Here is a 21,292-nt window from a genome sequence, read left to right as displayed (position 1 = left end):
TGGTGCCCCTCAACATTGGCTTTCTAAGGGCAAGGACCAAACCTTACTTTCATTTATATTTCTTCCATTGTTTAGCATAAAGGCCAGCCTAGAACATGTGCTCACTTATGCTTCTGGATGAGCTCCTTATAGAATATTATCTCTTAGTGCTTTAAATGTCTCAGCATTCCTGAAATACAGCTCGACTGTCACTTTCCTCTTTGAAAGCCTTTCTTTCTTAAAGCAATTCCCAGAACTCCCCAGAACCTCAATAAATAAAACTTCCCCTTCCCTCCAAGCTTCCTTCACACTCAAAGGACACTTAACAGACACTGACTAAATGAATGGAGATCTATTACATTCTATCTTGTATTATAGCTATTTGTATATGTCATCTCCCCTCCACGTTAGAGTCTCCTTAAGAGAGACTTTATCTTGATTTTGTTCCACTTCCTTGTAGTTTTTAAGTCATCTGGGAAATATATGTTTGTTTGATTAAAATGTCCATGTAGGGGCAGCTGGGTGGCTCAGTGGGTTAAAGCCTTTGTCTTCAGCTCAGGTCATGATCCCCAGGTCCTGGGATCGAGCTCCAAATTGGGCTCTCTGCTCAGCGGGGAGCCTGTCTCCTCTTCTCTCTCTGCCTACTTGTGATCTCTGTCTTTCAAATCAATAATACATAAAATATTTAAAAAAAATAAAATAAAATGTCCATGTAATTAAGTCAAGTATGTGTTAGAATAAAGAAGAGTTCAGTGAGCACCAGGTACCTTGGAGAAGTTCTTTGAGATGTGGAAGGGACTGGAAGTGTCTGAGGGTTAAAGTTTCCTAAAAGCATCCTCAGTGACTATGTTTGGGAAACTTCTAGAATTCACTCCCGTATGGGAAACTTCTAGAATTCACTCCCAGACTAAATGCCAATTCTGCACATGGATAATTCATTTGTTTTACAACCTTATTAGCTGCCTTCCCTTCCTTATTCTTTCTTTCTTTTTAAAAAGATTTTATTTATTTATTTATTTATTTATTTGACAGAGAGAGAGAGAGAGAGATCACAAGTAGGTAGAGAGGCAGGCAAAGAGAAAGGAGAAAGCAGCCTCCCTGCTGAGCAGAGAGGCCAATGCAGGGCTCGATCCCAGGACCCTGGGATCATGACCTGAGCCAAAGGCAGAGGCTTTAACCCACTGAGCCACCCAGGGCCCCCTTATTCTCCCTTTCTACTGGATCATCTCTCAGACTCTCTGTACCTGAATTCTCCCAGAGTTGGCCCCTAATAGAACCCAAGAAAAGATGAATTAGAGACATTAGTATGAAGCATCTTTGGCTTATTTTCTACATCTCAGGTAGAGTGTTAGATGGGAAGGCTGATTTTGTCCATCATCCTCAGTTAAGGCTTCATCTTAAAATAACGTTCCCTCCTCTGTTTTGCTTTCACACTGGAGTCCTGGAGACCAGGGTGATTCAGAGTTAAGACAGAGTTCCTAGAAAATCTCTATAATGAATTAACAAAATTATTGGCCCTTCTCAGCTTCCTGACATTATTTCACCCATTGCTGTGGCACATTTTCATTTCGCTTCAGCTGGGAAGTGTGAGGGTAAATGGTCCACATCTCACCTACTCTGGGTTCCTTGTAGACACACTTTGTTTTCCCTGGAGTTGGTTCACTCTGCATTTGATGTCTCTCTCCCACTGACTTAGTACAAGATAAACTATTAACAGTAGTAGACTATGGGTAATGCAGATGTTGGGAGCCAAATGTGTGTGACATTGTTGCCTTTCTCCAGAACAGTGTAACCTGGCCAGGCTATTCCTTTCAACTGAGCCATAGTCCCTTGGTGAGAAGAGGGAAGGTGTCATAGTCCGCAACTGGTGGTGCTACGTTCTAATAGGAGGTGACATCTGGGGGACAGGACCTATCTGCTTTGTCCCAACAGCTCTCACATGAAATGGCAAAGCACCTGGGGAAGAAACAGTTGGCTGAGGGAAAGGGGGTTTAACAAAATCTAGCAGTCTGGGGTAGGCCAGGCTATGAAGCTCACATCCCCACACCTTGGAACTGGCATTCGAGTTACTCTTTTACTATTTACAGTTTTCCTGACTGGTTGTTTTCTGAACAAAGACCACTTCAGCTGTGAATGGACATGGCTGTGACTTTCTGGCTAGAGCTGTGCTTTTCAGCAGACACTGACATCACTGAAAGAAAAGTCTGGAGGAGAAAAAAAATCCCAGGGTTCACCGGCCAGATATATGCCTCTCCTCAATCCTCTGCCTCCTGGGAAAAGAGGAAATGCAATCAAGGAAGGGAAAAGGGAAGCAAGTTACCAAGTCAACTAATGAACAATGGACCCATAATGGCTATCTTGAAACAATCCTTTTTTTTCTCATTTTAGCCAGTCTGAAATACAGAGAAGTCTATGAACATAGGAAACACAGAGTCAAGAGGAGCTTGGAATATACTCACAGATGATAATGTCATTCTCCTGTGACCTTCCACAGGGGCCAGAAAGTCAATATGTGGAGTTTAAATGGAATCTTAATCAATAAAATACTAAAGTGGCTTTCCAGCCACTTTCCCAGTGTAGTAACTTAATTAAAGCATGAAAAGAACTGGCTACGTCATCCAGTTTCCATCTGCCTTTGTCTTTTGGGAAGAAAATCTCTCTCGTTTGAGTTGATTCTGTATATTCATTTCAATTCTTTTATTTATTTATTTTTTTGGTACCGCTACGTGGGTAATCTCTATAAGAATATTTAAATGGATGCCATCTTAATTGTGAGGCAGATCTTTAAACCAGTCAATATGTCCTCCAGATGAGTGGTTTTTAAACCGAGCATCCTGAATCTCCTGGGGTTTTGGTAGAAGGGCCTGCCAAGAATGAGGTGAATGGGGGAGACAGCTCCATGCCTCTCTTCAGCCAAAGGGCTTTGAAAGGTTTTCCCTATACATTGGCCTTTCCTGTGAGACTTTCTTAGAAGAAACGAACACAAGTAAAATAGGTTCTATCAAAGACAGGTTTGAAAATGACTTGTGGGGATGCCCACTGCTAACTTCTAAATAGCTGACTTGTATCTCTTTTCTCAGGAAGTCCCGGTGGAGGGTCCCAAGTGGGGTCTGGAGTAGGAGGGAGGACTCTGTACTGGGGCCCAGAAAATATGGTCCCAGTCACTTCCTCAGCTGCCTTTCCTAAGGGTTTGGGCTAAATTGTTAGGAGAGAGGAGAGCCCATGAATTGAGGCCACCAGCCAGGCCTTTGTGAATGGTAACAACAAAGACATTTATGTTACAGATCAGAAGGGATGAGCTATGGGAACTGCCTTTTTCCATGCTTTTTCTCTCAGTGCTCAATTCTGATTTTGCTAGGGCTATTTATGAAAAGTGCTTATCTTTGAGTTCTTCTAAAAGTAGGTTTTGAGATAAGGATTTGAGTGCCAGTAATTTGTTTGGGAGGCAAACCCAGGAAATAACAGTAAAGGAGTACAGAAATGAGAAAAGAAGGAAAGGCAGCTTAGTAAAGCTACAGTTGTGGGCAACTCTAGGGGAAGCTCTAGCTTGTAGTGGAGCTGTTGACTGCGTTGGAGCAATGAATGCCGAGGGATGTGGGAAGTGTACCTAGGTCTGTTAGTGTGGGTATTATCCCATTTTACAGATGAGGAAACTGAAGCTCACGCAAGTCAAGTCCTTTGCCAGAGATTAACTGGCCTAACCATTAACACTTTTCCTCTTCCTTTAATTATGGCTTGTTTGATCTCTCAAGGTTAAACAGCAGACATTAATAAACATAATCATGTTTTTAGTAACTTCTGCTTCCTACCCACAAATGGTGCTGGGAAAATAATGATTTTTAAAAAATCTACAGGGAAGGGGACACCTGGGTGGCTCAGTGGGTTAAAGCCTTTGCCTTTGGCTCGGGTCATGATCCCAGGGTCCTGGGATCGAGCCCCGAGTAGGGCTCTCTGCTCAGCAGGGAGCCTGCTTCCTCCTCTCTCTCTACCTGCCTCTCTGCCTACTTGTGATCTCTGTCTGTCAAATAAATAAATAAATAATCTTAAAAAAAAAAGAAAAATCTACCGGGAAAATTAAGTGATGAAGTAAGTAGTAAAATTCTAGCATAAATCTTCACCTCTTTAACTATAATTCCATCTTAATAAAAAAATATATAAATGAGTTGACTGAGTCATAAATGAACATTTGTGCACACATAGGACTGGGCATATTTTTTTTTTCAGTCTTCATATCAGATAATTCTAATTTCCTATCACTTGCAATAAGTTAAATAAGTCACTCAGCCAAGAGACAGCAACATTCAGGAATGCCTCTGCCCAGTGCCGTGAATCGGAATTCCAGATCTGTACGTGGTCTGAAATAATTTGGCATAACTACTAATGACCACTTTTCATCAGTTCAAGTTAAAAAGGTCTTGTGGGCAGCCATAGCAACCTTCCTATCATAAGCCACTTAATTTACCCAGCAGCTCTCTCAGGGAATTTTCTTTAAAAAATGAGAGGAAGAGTAGGTGGGATGGGTTAAAGAGGTTAAATGGCTTCTTAAGGTGAAATAAACAGTATGGGTGAATTATTGATTTCTGACCCAGGTTTAGTGGAACCAGCTGTTCTTATCTGCCTGGGGAGGCGATCTTGCTCCTGGGAAGCACATCTGGACTGAATTTCAGGGGACCACATCCCTGCCACTGCCAGTCCAAACCATGTGGTTTAAGTAGTGGCCTCCTCATTGGCTCAAGGGAGAGTCATGTGACGACCTAAGTCTGTCCAATTATTACATTCTATTCTTCAGGCCACAGAGATCCTCCTTCAGCAGTGACCTTGTGTGACTTAAGCCAGGCTGGGGTTTCTGGTACTTTTGATGGAAATATGAGTAAAAGGAATCTCAGCCATGAGAGACTATGGACTCTGAAAAACAATCTGAGGGGTTTGAAGTGGTGGGGGAGTGGGAGGTTGGGGTACCAGGTGGTGGGTATTATAGAGGGCAAGGATTGCATGGAGCACAGGGTGCAGTGAAAAAATAATGAATACTGTTTTTCTGAAAATAAATAAATTGGAAAAAAAAAGGGACAAAATGGTAATCATTGGAACTCTTAAGAGAATGGACATATTTCACATGAAATAAAGAATATTAGATAAAAAAAAAAGTAATCTCAGTATTAGAGTTGTTGGTGGCTTTCTCAGTAATTTAGGAGAGTCTGCCCAAGCCAGCCTATTGCACGCGGTACAGAGAAAATGACTGCAGATGTAGAAAGACAATTCTGATGACATCATTTGAGCCCCTGGATCCAGTCAGGCCTGAAGTCATTAAAACCTTGCAGTGTAAACTCTGACAGTGTTGTTGTTTTTAAATTTTATTTTTTGTAGTGCAAGTGCTTGACTTAAGCTTTGATGGCTGAGGCATCCATTTCAAAAAGGCATCCACTTCAAAGACAATTATCTTGAATAAACCCATTGCCAGCCACATGACTATTAGGAAGCCAGGCCTCTTCCACTTGCCAAGGCTCCTTTGATTTAGAAGGTTTGGTTTAACTTCAGTAACTGGCCATTTGGGTCACTTGTCTTCTCTCTTCCTGCCCTTATGTTTTTATGTTTCACCAATAAAGAGTGAGCCCATGGAACCCTAGGCATACCGGCATGCTCCCTTTCACTCTCTTTCTCTCCCTACAAGTGACCGCCATGTGTGGTCCCAGATGCGCTGAGTAGTTTCCAGGTCTTATAAATAATAAGCACCTTGGGACGCCTGGGTGGCTCAGTGGGTTAAGGATCTGCCTTCAGCTCAGGTCATGATCTCAGAGTCTTGGGATCGAGTCCCACATCAGGCTTTCTGCTCAGCGGGGAGCCTGCTTCCTCCTCTCTCTCTGCCTGCCTCTCTGCCTGCTTGTGATCTCTTTCTCTCTTTCTCTCTCTCTCTCTGTCAAATAAAGAAATAAAAAATCTTAAACAATATATATATATAAAAATAATAATAAGCACCTTTTTCTCCCCAAGTTACATAGTGGTTGTTGATGAAGGGCATCCTCCAGTCATAATAAGAACCATAAAGGTCAGTATAACAACATTGGCTTTATTTTTTTTTTAAGGCTTTTTATTTATTTATTTGACACACAGACAGAGAGATCACAAGTAGGCAGAGAGACGGGTTGAGAGAGAGAGGGGGAAGCAGGCTCCCCGCCGAGCAGAGAGCCTGATGCGGGGCTCGATCCCAGGACCCTGAGATTGTGACCTGAGCAGAGGCTTAACCCACTGAGCCACCCAGGTGCCCCGACAACACTGGTTTTTGATAAGCTGAGACCAACACAAAACACTCCTTGACTTTCTGCTCATATGCACCAACAATAAATTTCTTTCTGTGCTGCAGTTTAAGTTTCTGTCATTTTTCTGCTGTAGGAGTTCCACCCAATACTACAGGTTGGAAGAGTGTCAAGCCCCGTATTGCCTCTAGAACACTCTGGGTGCGTCTTGCCATTGACAATAATGATATAATATAGTTCAATTGTGTAAGTATTAAAATAAGTATCTGGAAAATACAATAGGTTTTTTCTGGTACTGATGTTACCATTAGCGTAGGTCTATTTAAAGCAAAAATGCTTGCTCTACCTCAACATCTATTTGCTTTGCTTAAAACCAAATCAATTTGCTACTGTATTATGAGTTCATTTTAATTATTTAACTATTAATTCAGGCAGTACTGATCAAATACTAAAAGAGATGATATGGTTTCATCTTGACGATTTAATTGCAATAAAGCAAGGGAACTTTTGTACAATGTATTATAAAAATTTAAGAGAAAGAACTGATTTTAAAAAGGAATGTAGCTGGAAACATCTGTTAATATCATAATCTGTTTTATTAATTCAATTGCTTAACAAATATTCATAAACACCTGCTCTTCACAGAAAAACAAAAATGTGATCAGACTCCATGTTTTCTCTGGGTTTGGTTTTTTAAAATGAATTTTGGCCTTCCTTTACAGATATAACAGTTCAATGTAATCTGTGGTCTGTTACCTAAGATATCAATTTCTTCTTTTCATGCTAATTTTACTCATTGCCTTCCTTCTAAAAGGTGTAAGTGAGTAAAGAAACCAAACAAACTCCCGTTGGGAGACATTAATTTTCAGACTGACCTTCAGGACCCTTTGGAAGAGGCTGGGGTCATTGTGTATTCCTGTGTTAAACATGGTTTAGCATTACGCATTTTGTTCCAGCGCAAACAACACAACGGATCAAGGCATTTTGCAATGTGTGATTTTTCAATCATAAAAATTAACCAAACTCCCTTGAGAACGGTATTTTCTGCAAGAAGTTCAAATTTTTCTTTGTGGAGCCCGAACATATGCACATTTGGCCTTACACTGTTCAGAAACCCTGTGATTGTTTATCACCAATACAGACGTCTTCTAAAACAAGAATTCCAGCATGGAAATGGGGCCAACCTGCCAATGACAGCAGGCCCACAAGGCATCAAAGTCTATTATTCCTTCTGTTTTTTCATTTCACACATCTATGTTTAGTCGACTAACCTATGGTCAGTTTAAGCATTTTGATGTTTGGCCATAATGAAAAATTTTCACTTAATTTTAGATTACCTCCTATGTAAAAATTATGTGCAGTGCATATGAAAACTAAACATTAGCATATAGCAACTTTGTGTAAAGTTTGTTTGTTTAACACCTACTTTAAAAAAATAAGTTTCTTCATATCAGAGAATATAGTTATATTGTTACATATATACATTATGGATGCATCTTAGTCTTAGCAGTTTATAACAAATACAGGCAATATGGAAGTATCTTTTTCAGAAAACTGAAATTGAATTCGTGGGTCAATATAACCAATGCTTATGCACATTTGAGGAAATAGTCAAAATGAAAGTAGCAGAAAAATTATAATGTAATATACTGATTTTCATCTTCTTCTAATTTATTCTAAGTATATTTATTATTATAATACAATGTAAGTATACAATGTAAGTATATTATGTTGTAATATACTTATTATATACTACTAATATCCTACTTATTTTCTTTTGTGTTTATTCATCAAAAAGTATTAACTATTGACTGAAAGTTAAAAATCCTTTTTTCAAAGATCATCTTAGTATGAATATTAGATAAGTCATTTGACCTCAAATTTTAGTTTGCTTCTCTTTACAAAACAATAATGTACATTTTGAAAGTCATATAATGGGACACCTGGGTGGCTCGGGGGGTTAAGCCTTTGCCTTCTGCTCGGTCATGATCTCAGGGTCCTGGGCTTGAGCCCCACATTGGGTTCTCTATTCAGCAGGGGGCCTGCTTCCCCCTCTCTCTCTGCCTACTTGTGATCTCTCTGTCTCTCTGTCAAATAAATAAATAAAATCTTCAAAAAAAATTTTTTAAAAAATGAAAGTCATATAATGAATGAAAGCTAATTTCCTTGTAAATCTGTATGAGTCATCATATTGAAAGTAAACAATACTTTCTTAAATTCCACTTTGTTTGATTTTACTTGTAGCTATATTATAAATAAAGAACATATGAAAGAGAGTTTTTGGAAAAGTTCTAAAGTCAAATATCAAATGTGAAAAGCAAAACCAAATTTAAAAATTGATTTTCCTCTTTGTATAAAAATATTATTAAAACTCATAATTACTAGCAAATTGAGCTTTTAACTCAGCAATTTCTTAGTCCTACAAAAAAAGATTTCAAAATCGTTCTCCTTTTGACAATGAAACAACACAACACAAGAAAACAATTTTCTCAAGTATCTTTGCTCACATAAACAGACCCAAAGCAGCAAACAAAATGACTCTCATGTTTATTTTCTTTTAAGAGTTTTTGAGTTAAGAAATGAAATCTGTGATTTTAAAAAAAAAAAAAATCACACCAGGGCTGACATAGATGCTTATCATCAGTTTCATATTAAGTTGTGGAAAAACAAATGAAACTGGTATTTTAAATGTACCTGAAATTTGTGTGCCTGCTGTAATTATGAAATTCATACCTAGTGCTCTCTAAGATGGCACCAAATAAACTCGCAAATGCTAAGAGATATCATCTTAATTTTCCATTAGAGTCAACATGGGTTCTGCCAGGGTTATAGAATGTTACAATAATCTGTCACAGATTTCTCTCTTTGTATCCTCTACTTCCTGCATTTGATCAGAGAATGGCGGATGGAGGCATCACACACAGAGCTGGCTGAGGAATGGATTGTTCATAGTGTGGCGTGAGATGGGGAGGAAGTGGCAAAGTTTAGGCTCTGAAGTGCCTCACTGGTTTCACAAAAGCTGTTTGTTTCCTTTTTGCCATAGGCTGTTTCCGGAGGTCTCGTTGGATTTGTTATATCATCGTGTTAATTACGTTTGGTGAAGTTCAGATTTCAAGTTGTGCCAGTGAAATCTGCAAGGAGTTACTCCCTTCATAATGCTAAGGAGAAATGCCACCTCAGTGGCGCTGGGGACAGAAGGATGTCAGGATAGGTAGGTTCAAGGGCGTGTGGGCCTAGTGATGCCAACATACACCGGTGAGTCATCCGTTTCCTTTGACGGGCCTCACCTCCATGGCAGGGATAAGGATGATGATGACAACAAAGGCAAAGTGCTTGACCATGAAAATGAACAAAAGCCAAAAAAATTTCGTCTGTGAGTTCCCAACTAAAAGCATGTAGGATAAAGTTAATGGTGATATTTTACTTTTATACTTAATACATTCATTTTTGTTTTCATTTAGAGGACTAATGCCAGAATAAATACAATGGGTTAAAAGGCATTTTAATCTACTTTTATGATAACCATACTTATTAATGATGAAGAGCTTGCTAGAATTATTTCTGTTACTTATGACCTGCCTTCATATTAACATGCAGTTTATCTTTCTTAATAATTGGTTAATTGCACTTTATTTTCCTCCCTGTGGAATAGCTAGGCAATTTATAATAACATCAGTGATAACACGCTAGTTTTCTCAATGAAGATATGTCAGTCCAGGTGAGACGTGGTCTTAGTGGTAAAAGGAAGCTGAAGAGCTGATTCAGGGATGTGATGCCACGTGTAATTGGAAACTCCCAGCAAGTAAATCATTATGATCTTATTTTGGCAATTTATTTCTCCAGAATCAAAAAAACATGAATTTCTCAACTTCCAGGAAACCGAGAGCTGTCTTTCTGATATTGATTTTTAGACTAATAATTTTTTCTACAAACACTGACTTTTTTTTTACATATAAAAGGCCAAATTTTACATTTTCCTAAGTGAAGAAATTCATCAGTAGTGTAAACTGGAATAAAATAAGGGTTAGCTTTAGAGATTTAGGTTTCATTTTAGAGATTTAGAGAAAGCTGTGGGTCATTTTACAGAACTTGTAGAAACAGAGCCAAAAAGGCAACCTTTAAATGTTTCTTTTTTTAAGAGAGAGCGAGAGAATTTCCCAGCATGGAGCCCAACATGGGGCTCAATCCCACAATCCTGAGTTCATGAGCTAAAATCGAGTCAGATGCTTAACCGACTGAGTCACCCAGGTGCCCCCTGAAAAGCCAACATTTAAGATTTCCTGTATGAGAAATATGCATTCAGTCACTGGGTAAATTTAAGACAAAATGAATGATTAGACATTTAAAAAATATGTTACATGCATATATATACATAACAACAACAACCGCAGAATCACATGCCGAAATCTAATTGAACCACTAGTGATTTAAGACAGAAAGGAAAGCAGACATACAAAATGTAGGAAACAGATCTAACCAATAGGGGGTGACCCATTCTCAATTAGAAACCACAGCTTCCCTACAGTGTGGGGCAAAGTGGACTGACCTTTTTTGGCGAGACTATTGTTGGGTTCATACTTCTCAATCAATACTTGGACTTGTTCTTGCTTTAAAGGTGGGTAAAGTATTTCATTTAGCCGGGGATCTCGCTGCTTAAGGTTGATAAAGTCCATCATCTGATCAACAGTAAGGTATGGTTTGCTTTTGGCACCACTAAAACCAATTAAAAACCAGAAATTAGAATACTGGTCCACCAAATGTCATTCATATATTTGCACTTAACTATAGAGAAACAAAATCCTCCCACCCCTGGTAAGCTATCTGGACATTCCCATCTGACCTGGAAAACGTGTGTCGTATCATCACAATTGCTGCATTCTATGGGGTGCAAATAACTTTTGCAATCCCTGCCACTAAATCTCAATGCCCTTGAAGTACACCAGATGCGTAAGAGAATCCACAGGAAAACAGCGCATCTTGTGTGTAAAGCTACACCACTCTCAACTGAACACAGCACATATGGGTTGTTTTTTGGATTATGACACTAACCTTCTGGTGTAGTCATCAAATTCCCACATCCCACCTCATCATTTAGAGATCTATTTATTACTCACTACTTAAAAAAAAAAAAAAAAGTAAACAACCTGGGTACATTTTAATTTTCATTAAGTTATGCTTCAGCAAAAATCTGTAAGTCTTCAACATAGTGTGGTTCAAGTTTCCCATTTCAACCCTGTTGACAACCCAAAGCCAAGTTCAACGGTACAGTTATATGGCTGATGCTCAAAACATCGTTGATAGCAATGAACATCACAAAGTGAGTATATCCAGTGTCATTCTTAGCACTGTTGGCCTGTCTTCCATATATAAAAAAAAAATCCTTATTTTGTTGATATATTTTGGTTGATTTTCTGTCACCCTGTGGATTTCAGTGAACCAGGAAAGGTGAATGGCTACTGCCCTGCATTTACCCTGGTGTTTTGGCTTCTTTTCTTTTTTTTTCATTCTTTTCTTTTTTCTTCTTCTTCTTCTTCTTCTTTTTTTTTTTAAAGGAATGGCTATATATTTTCTAAAATAAAAACAAATGACTTTCCTCTGGGAGGGTGCTTAGCAATCCAGAGTTCTCATTTCACTAATGTGTGTCCAAGACGTAATCTGACTGGTTTCCCGGTCAGAGATCTTCCTGCATCACGTGACTCCACTGAGCCAAGATACTCTATTCTAGCTGTAATCTTCAAACTATGCAAAGTCCCCCACGGATACTAAAACACCAATACCCAGCAACAGATCATGGCAAACATCCACTCATTAAAAGCAGTGGTTGCCCCTCTGGGGTAGGAATGTTGATTGTCTCCAACAAATTACACAGAAGCATTGTTGTCATACACAGAGCCCGAAGAGTTCTCTCGTCTCCCTCCATTGCTTAATACATCCTGCCCGAGCCACCCCAAGCTGAAAAAAAGTGGGTTTGAATGCTGTGTTGTTCTCTTACAATTCGGAAAAGATGTTATCAATTTCAGGTCGAGGGCAAAGGTTGTTCAGGAAAACTCTGTACACTTCTGGAGTGAAATCTTCTTGAGGTATTGAATCGTTCTGGGAAATAAAGCAACAGGGTCAGTGAAATGTCTTATTCTTTCCCTATCCTACCCCCTACCCTCTTTTCAGGTCTCTCTCTCCCTTCCTCTTTCTCCAGGAGCCCAGGGTAAACATTCAGAAAACATCTATGAGGCCAGCTGTAGAGTTCATTTGGACCCTTGCTTTGAAGAATCAAATGTCATCCTTTCTGTTGCTTGGTCACTGTAAGTTAAACTTCAGTTTTCTGCATCTCAAGGGATGTTAACACAATTTTCAAAGTACATTTACTAAGTAAGTTAGACCTAGCAAAACCAGGGTCTGTACTGCAGATTTTTGTTAGGTTGCTTTTTTCTTTTTTAGTTTCAATCTTTTAAAAAATTGTTATAAAATATACACACCATAAAAATGACTATTTTAACCATTTTTAAGTGTACAATGGCATGAAGCATATGCACATTGTTTATAGGCTATTTAGAAGATGTTTGAATAATTTTTTTAAGGGCAAAGAACCTGGAAACAGACATTTTCAAAATGAAAACATAAATTCCAATTTTGTATCTTTTTTTTTTTTTCAAAGAATGTTCCTTCCGGTTTAAGTAACCTGAAAAATTATAGAACAGTTTTTGTAAGTAGGAGAGCACTAGTCATTATTTCTCACTGATTCCTCTTGGTCTTACTGTTTGGGAAGCAAGTCATTGATATAAAAAGTCATTTTGTTTAGTTGGGCTGCCATGGAAACCGGAAGCATGTATTCAAACCTTATTCAAGGTTAACAGGAAAGACATTCTTCATACTGTTTTCTTATTTCAGGTATGTGTTTATATAATTATTTTTATGTTCAAGCCCTTAAACGAAAAAAAAAAAACCCAAAAAACAAAAAAAACAAAATCTCTTCCTTTTACCAAGTGCATATGTTTTGAAATGTACTTTTATAGAAACACCTAAATTTGTTCTCTGAAATTGTACCCTGCCTGCTAACAGATAAGGGAAGTTAGCTCACCACTTGGCAAACAGCAGGAGTCTCATATTTGTGGAATGAATGAATAAAATAATATTTCCTTTACTAAATCCATTTATAGAGCTGGAAAAAAGTCTACTTTGCAAAACAGAATTTTGAGATAACCAAACAACACGTGTAGCAGTATGCACAGCGAGGTCTATTATCAGTGGTCCAACGCAGGATTGATATACTTGGGTCTTACTGAACTTTTATTTTTTTTCTCTCTTCTTCTGTTAGCTTAAAACCTCTTCCTCCTGCCCTGGGTTTTGTCTTTCTTTCTGGGCTACCATTACATTTCACTGGTGTGGTATTTCAACACTCTAACTATATTGTGCTCCCAGCTGTATGGCTCTGTTTCTTAGTAACATGCAGAACTACACAAGCTAGGACTTGTGTGTTGCTTGTTAATTGCTAGATTTCCAGTGTGACACATAATACGTCCACAATAAATATTTACTAAGTATATAAATGTACATTATGAGAAAGGTAGAAATTGATAGAACAGAATTCCCATGGGATATCAGATTCAGCTGAAGTCATTTATATAAGATTCCATACACATAATTTCATAGAACAGTGTGCTTTCCTGAAACTCTAACCATTGTTTATTTGCCAGTTGTGGATTATGACTTTTTATTAAGTAGGAGAAATTAACGAGATAATCTAAATAAACACGATATTATTTTCATTGCCAGTTAGATGTTAGCACATAGAAAAGAAACCATTTCAATACTGCTGACTTTCTTTGTCTCTTTCTCTTTGTCCAACTTGGCTGATGAGGATACCCAAAAGCTTTTAAGGTCGATGTAGGAAAACAGAAGAAATATTTTTGGAGATATGAGTTAAAATGAGTATCACTGAAAGCTGAACTGAAAGGGTTTGGAGAGGTATCTGTGAAAAAGCTACTGACAAGTCCTAATTCCTTACATCTTAAACAAGGCTGAAATTCACAAATTTCATTTACATATTTTCTTTTCCTGGATCTCATGATTTGGTGAAGTGGATGGAACAGAGTCATTGTGTCCTATCTGAGCAGGAGGAAGCCCTCAATCCAGCACTCTAAAGATCATACCCAGTGTTCACTCTTCTCTAATCCTGCCTGACCACACTAACTAAAGGTGGCATATTCTTCTTTTGTGTTCACAATTCACATTTATATATTTTTATTACAGAATCTATCATACAGTTTTCCCCATATTTTTTATATTTCTGATTTTTTACTAGACTATGAGTTTTTGAGTGAAGTCACTACCTTTTCTTTAATTCCTTTGTGTCCCAAATATGCCACCAGGCATATAATAGTTACCCAATCAATGTCTGCTGGTGAACCCAGGACATAGGACCCAACCTTAGGTCTTTTGCTTGTAGTCTAAGACTTGGCTCACCTCATCATGCTTCCAATACAAAACAGATCATCAGTGATTACTTGTTGCTATTGTTATCAGAAATTTTTGGAGGGATAATTAAGAAGGGTAATATAGTCTGATTCAGGCCCATTTATTCTAGAAATTGTGAGGTATTGGTAAACTTTAGATTTTTTAAAAATGACGTTGCTTCAATTCCATGCTTGGATATAAAGAATCCCAAAAGGGAAAAGATTCTTTTGAAATTTGATGGCAGTACTGATGGCATTTGTATTTCCAGATTCCATAGATCTAGTTATGACATATCCACATGTTAAATTAAAAATAAGAAAGGGTGGGGCACCTGGGTGTCCCAGTGGTTAAAGCCTCTGCCTTTGGCTCAGGTCATGAACCCGGGGTCCTGGGGGTCCTGGGATTGAGCCCGGCAACGGGCTCTCTGCTCAGTGGGGAGCCTGCCTCCCCCTCTCTCTGCCTCTCTCTGCCTCTCTGCCTACTTGTGATTTCTGTCTGCCAAATAAATAAATAAAATCTTTAAAAAAATAAGAAAGAGGGGAAAAACCCCCCCACATATATGCAAATGAAAAAATCCTCAGAGGAAAAGAATATTTAATGAGCATTTACTGGGTGCCACACATATGGAACTTAGGTTTTTTGTTTGATCCCATGTCACCTCTAGGTAGTTGTGACCCTTTTCAGATGCAAACACTAGGGACATGGCTGCTTACAAAACCTGTCTAAAGTCCCAAGTGTGTGTGTGTGTGTGTGTGTGTGTGTGTGTGTGTATGGAGCTCCTATGGCTTTGAATGCAGGTTGTTTGATTCCATAACTCACACTGTAATCCAACAAACTAAGTGTTCACATCAACTTATTCTCAATATTTTTGTTCTAAAGCTGTAAGGCAAAAGTTGAGTTAACCATAGAGTACATGATATAATTACAAGTAAATTACTATAATAAAGCAAATTCATAGTGTGGTTTAAAGATAGAATTTGATATTAGTGATTTTAAAAGTCACAACTACATAAATGATTGCATTTTGGATGTATATTCTGGGTCTATGGCATAGGAGAAAGGCAACATATTATAACCTTCCTGGGAAAAGTTTTTGTACATTTGGTTTATTGTATTCTTCAGTAAAATATATGGTACTCTGTTTTTTAATATTTTATTTATTTGAGAGAGAGAGAGAAAAAGCAAGCACAAGCAGGGAGAGACAGAGGGGGAGGAAGAGAATTTCAAGCAGACTCTGTCCTGAGTGGAGCTTGATACCGGGATCGATCTCATGACCCTGAGTTCTTGATCTAAGCAGAAACCAAGAGTCTCACACTTAACCTACTGAACCATCCTGGTGCCCCCTATGGTAAATCCAAAACAATCACTGCTTTCCTTGGTATTACATAATAGTTCTTAACTATGGTAAGCGTTATCATTTAAAACAAAAACACTTGACCCTTGAACAATGCAGGGGTTTGGGGGTGTTGACACCCTGCCACACAGTTGAAGATCCATGTGTAACTTTTGATTCCCCTCAAAACTTTACTAATACTGTTAATTGGGAGCCTTACTTATAACATTAGCAGATTAACACAGATTTTGTATGTTATATATATATTCTAAATGGTATTCTTACAATGACATAGCCTAGAGAAAAGAAAGTGTTAAGAAAATCATAAGTAAGAGAAAATACATTTATAATCCTGTACCATATTTACTAAAAAAATCCATATGTAAGTGGACCTGTAGGGTTTAAATCCGTGTTGTTCTGGGGTCAGCTGTCCATGTATTTATTCCTATCTTGTTCATTAAAGTGCCAGTGCTATGTGATGACTATAATACAACCTGAAATGTCATTGAGCTGTTTTCAAGGTCACAAGCCTGAGATCAAGGGGAATTTGGTACAAGTAAACTACTTTCAGTTCTCAGAAAGTCTGTGGATAAAATGGTAATTTTTCTGGGTGCCTGGGTGGCTCAGTGGGTTAAAGCCTCTGCTTCAGGTCAGGTCATGATCTCAGGGTCCTGGGATCGAGCCCCATGTCAGGCTCTCTGCTCAGCGGGGAGCCTGCTTCCCCCTCTTTCTCTGCCTGCCTCTCTGCCTACTTGTGATCTCACTCTGTCAAATGAATAAATAAAACCTTTTAAAAAATGGTATTTTTTCTGAATAATATGGAAAGGTCTCCAAAGATCTCCCTGGAAAATATGTTTGGATTATTAATAGAAGGACAGTAATTGCTTTGTCTCTCTTTTTAGATACAGTGTTACTTTTTAACAATTAAGGTAGCTTTGGCAAGAAACTGTAATCTCTAAAGGAGTACCCTCTAAAGGAATGTGTTATTCCAGTGGATCGTGTTGGCCAGGATACAACTTCAAGTGCATTAATTATCCCTAACAATGAGCACAAAGATAATGTTTTAAAAATCTCAACAGGATATCCACTGTGTTTCTGGTAATGTATCTATTTACAGAACACAATTCAATCTAGTCTGAATGACCACTGGCTATGAAATAAGGTTCCCAGATATACAGCCCTATCTACCATTTATGTAACCTTTTCTTCTGTGGAGTATTTAAAACACCTCTTGTCAGTGTATCCAGAATCTTTTTTTCTAATTAGTGGATTTTTTCTAGAACTGCTGTTGTATAGATATGAAACTACAACAAGGATTTAAAATATCACTCAGTTTAGGGAAACATTTACTTCCTAGCTCTGAAATTGTCTTCAGTTTTTAGATCTTTTGAAAGCATCCTAATTCTACAAGTCCTAAGTTCTCGAAGTAAATATACTTTACTATGAATAATGATCTTTCAAGATTTCATGATGGAGGTTGATTCTGTTTTTTAAAAAATCTCCAATTTGTTTCCAGAAAATTGTCACAATATCTAATTTACTAAAGATAAATATATTTTTTTCAATTTAAACATAACTCCTGTTATTTGAATCTCATTTTCTTTTAAAATGTCTCCAGTTGATATTGGTCTGAAAGCATGAACCTTTAATAGACATAATGGGTTGTAAAAACTCAATTTATATTTATTGACTGAATTGTCAGAATCCAATTGTTTAGAAAATTGCAATTTACAGAGAATTGGTTGATGGATTTGATTTTCTATTCAGCTTTATTTTCTATTCTTTCTTTCTCTCAGCTGGATTCAAAAGAAGTTAAAATTTTTGGTCGTTATATTCATAAGATGTTATCCAGTAAAGGTAAAATCAGGAGCAATTGCAGAGAAAAAAAATTCTTTTCATGTCTTTCTATTCATCTCTCAAGCTTCCTTTTTATGCTTAAATGCAGAGGTCTTTTTTGTCACTCAGACCGGTGAATTCTTTCCATCCTCAGGGCTTTGCACACGTGGTTTTCTTTTCCTCGAATCATCCTCTCTTACAAAGTCCACACCATTCCTTTTGCTCACGGCACCACTCCTCACCCCACTCATTTACACTTCTATCATTCCACGTGTTTGAGGAGCACCCCCAGAAACTCTGTGGTCCTTGAGTCCTGGGACTGTATTTTGCCCACAACTAACATTCTCAGTGCCTGAGGGCAGGTAGTAAGAGCTCAGGAAATATTTGTTGAGCAAATGATGGGACCTTAACTGGCATATCTATCCTACCCCAAAGCATCTAGGAAAGAGCAGTAATAAGTTCACTCATTTTATTTTCCTTATAAAAGTGCAGGTTAAAATGGTTGGGGGAGGGGCGCCTGGGTGGCTCAGTGGGTTAAGCCTCTGCCTTCGGCTCAGGTCATGATCTCAGGGTCCTGGGATCGAGTCCCACATCGGGCTCTCTGCTCAGCGGGAAGCCTGCTTCCCTCTCTCTCTCTGCCTGCCTCTCTGCCTACTTGTGATCTCTGTCAAATAAATAAAATTTTAAAAAGTGTTTGGGGGAGACCCTCCATGTCTGTCCAATGTTGGCAGCATCTTCAGCCTTCTCCCCTAATAAGAGGAAACTGAGAATGGGGGAGCACTCTTTCTTTTCTTTCAGTTACCTACCAAAGTCCTTAATAAACTTCACTTTTCTGAAAAGTATGCACAAGAATAGGCTAACACATTTAATAATAGCACTCAATACTTTTTCATAACCTGACGATAAGTTTAGCAATGGCTTCTTAACTTTTTTTCAGTGCAACTTGAACATTGACAGAGTGTTCCAAGAGGCTCAAAGTTTCTCCCTATAGTGTAAGTGCTATCCTTGGGAAAGAGCTTACTTGTTGCTTAGATACTAGGATAAAAATAATTTGCAATAGAAAGGCGAGTTCTGCATATAGCCTGAGAAAAAGGTTTTATACAACAGACTGCACTCTCCCAGAAAGGATGGTAACAAATAATTTTAGAGCCAGTTATATAGAAATGCACTGAAAGGAAGGCAAAATAATTTGGGTGGGCAACATTTTTGGAATGCCTCCAATGTGTTGGACCTAAAAAAAAAAAAAAGAAAGCATGATACCTGGCTTTCCTCTCATCCACTTTACCACCATACAAGCAAAGTAGGCGGTTTCCAAACTGATCCTGCACCCCTCTCAGCAAAAACTTTGTAAGCACAGCCCTGCAGAGTATGTCGATATATTTATGTCCAAACATGTGCTACCATGTTAATTGTATATTAACTTACACGTCGTAAAACCACACATTTAAAAAGGTTGGAATACAATGAAATCTGTATTTCAAATATCTTCCTAATCATAATCCATAATTAATAGCTAACACTCCAGGAACATCAACAAAATATTTGTTATTAAGGAGAAATTTAAATTCTTAACAATAATACCTTTTGGCCAATACCTTTTTATACCAGGTGGTTTTGAAAAATCATTATTTACAAAGAACAAGGGTCTTTCTGGATCAACATATTGGGTTTATGGGAATGAAAGAAAATATAACTATGGTGGCCCCATGTATTGTAAATACTAAGTGAGTCCTACGGTCTTCTTACTTTAAAAGAGTGTTTGGGTAATATGGGGCAAGTTATATTTCAGTATGATTATTCACAGATATTGAGTAGTCGTAGTTTAGAAAGGCAACATGCTCACCCTTGAAGATGGAAGACTACAAGCCTCTAAAGCAGTTTCAACTCGCTTCCGGTCTGCTGAGAACAAGCGGTATATGCTGTGGAGTGAAATCACCACAGTGAGACATTGGTCATACGCTTCTAGATGACACCAACCCAACGTATCGCATCGAATTCAAACCCTTTTGTCATTCAAGATATCCACTGCTCCATGCATCTGCATTTAGGCTCTAAAAGACCTATGTATGTGCTTTAAAAAAAAAAAAAAATGAAACAGCTAATATAAAATCAACGTCTTGAGGCAAAGTTGATGACCCAATTAAAAAACATCACACTAAATAGTCACTAAGCACTAAAACATATCCTGGGTAACTGTCTCTTGGCTGCTACCTCTTGCTCTAAAGGCATAATATTATTAAGAAACAAGTAATTACTACTATTATTAATAATAATTTAACAGTGTAATGAACAGAAGCCTACTACTGGTAGCTAGCAGGTCAAAGGATAAAGGTTGAGCATGCATTTTCTTTGGTCAGTAATTTGGTTCTAAAAAATAAAATTTACGTATATCAACTATACTTCAATAAAACAGTGGTCAATTTATTGACAAATAGAGTTTAAATATTACATTAAAAATAGGATTGACTATAAGAATTTGAATTTATGGGATCTATTGAAACATGACAAAATCTAGCGTCCAGAGCCCATCAGTCCCATAAGGAATATGGTAGAGTTGAATTGTCGTTGTCTCCTCTGGATGGGGCTTCACTCCTGCTCTTGACATTTGAGTTCACAGCCCCTCCTTTGACGCTAGCATCATCTTGGTAGAGACAGAGGCACTGAAGTTGCCCGATTGCCATTCCTAGAGCAGATCTGAATCTCAAATGGCCTTTTGGGTTTAACAGTACGTTTCCCCCACCCTTACCCCTCTCTTCCTGCTTGGTTGTTTCTTAAAAATGATGCTACAGGAAAATCTTTATGAGGAAACCAGCTGCACTGATGTGAACATGGAGTGTGAGGGAGAACGGGTTTACCATGCATTCTCAGGCTCCCACTTGGTCCAGTGGAGAAACAAAACAGAGCCATGGCACGGAGTCAAATCTTTGAGAAAATAACATGAACACTGATTGGGAAATGCTCCCGTAGCTTACTTTTTGAGAGGAATGCGCCCTTCTGGAGTGACTTGCAGCTTAAGTTTAGTATAGCTGTTGGAGAAGCAGAAAAACAAGTACTTAATCTTTAAAAAGCTGTCTGTAAAGAATAAAACACATTAAGAAAGGGCTCATGCGTATGTACCGTTTGCTGAATCTCAACAAACTGTTCAGGTCTCTGCAGCCTGCACCCAGATCAAGAAATAGAGCCTTCTCATTTTAGCATTATTCCAGAAGCCCTTCTTGTGCCCCTTGGCAGAGCCTGGCCCACAGAGGGAACCATTATTCTGACTTCAAACAACACAGATAACCTTTTTGGCCAACTTTGCACTTTATATAAATGGAATCACATTCTTTTGTGTCTGGCTTCTTTCATTTACTATTATGTTTTTGAGATCCGTTCTCATGTTTTGCTTATAGCTGAAGATCATTCACTCTCACTGCAAAGTATTTGATTGTGTCATCATAGC

General features: G+C 38.2%; 1 protein-coding gene across 3 annotated transcripts in view; it reads right to left on the bottom strand.

Annotated features, from left to right (window-relative positions):
- Window positions 1-21,292, bottom strand: part of PLCB1 (phospholipase C beta 1) — a 685,746-nt gene that overhangs the window by 196,992 nt on the left and 467,462 nt on the right. For all 3 annotated transcript variants that reach the window (XM_044263433.1, XM_044263435.1, XM_044263434.1), the window contains exons 6-9: window positions 20,823-20,876; window positions 19,694-19,769; window positions 12,223-12,323; window positions 10,777-10,943 (exon numbers count right to left, since the gene is read on the bottom strand). In XM_044263433.1, the coding sequence (XP_044119368.1) occupies window positions 10,777-10,943; window positions 12,223-12,323; window positions 19,694-19,769; window positions 20,823-20,876 (398 nt within the window). The remainder of the gene's footprint in view (window positions 1-10,776; window positions 10,944-12,222; window positions 12,324-19,693; window positions 19,770-20,822; window positions 20,877-21,292) is intronic.

Source organism: Neovison vison, chromosome 8 (genome assembly GCF_020171115.1).
Source record: "Neovison vison isolate M4711 chromosome 8, ASM_NN_V1, whole genome shotgun sequence".
Taxonomy (NCBI): Eukaryota; Metazoa; Chordata; class Mammalia; order Carnivora; family Mustelidae; genus Neogale; species Neogale vison.
The sequence above is the reverse complement of the archived record's forward strand: the minus strand, read 5'-3'. Positions and strand labels throughout refer to the sequence as shown.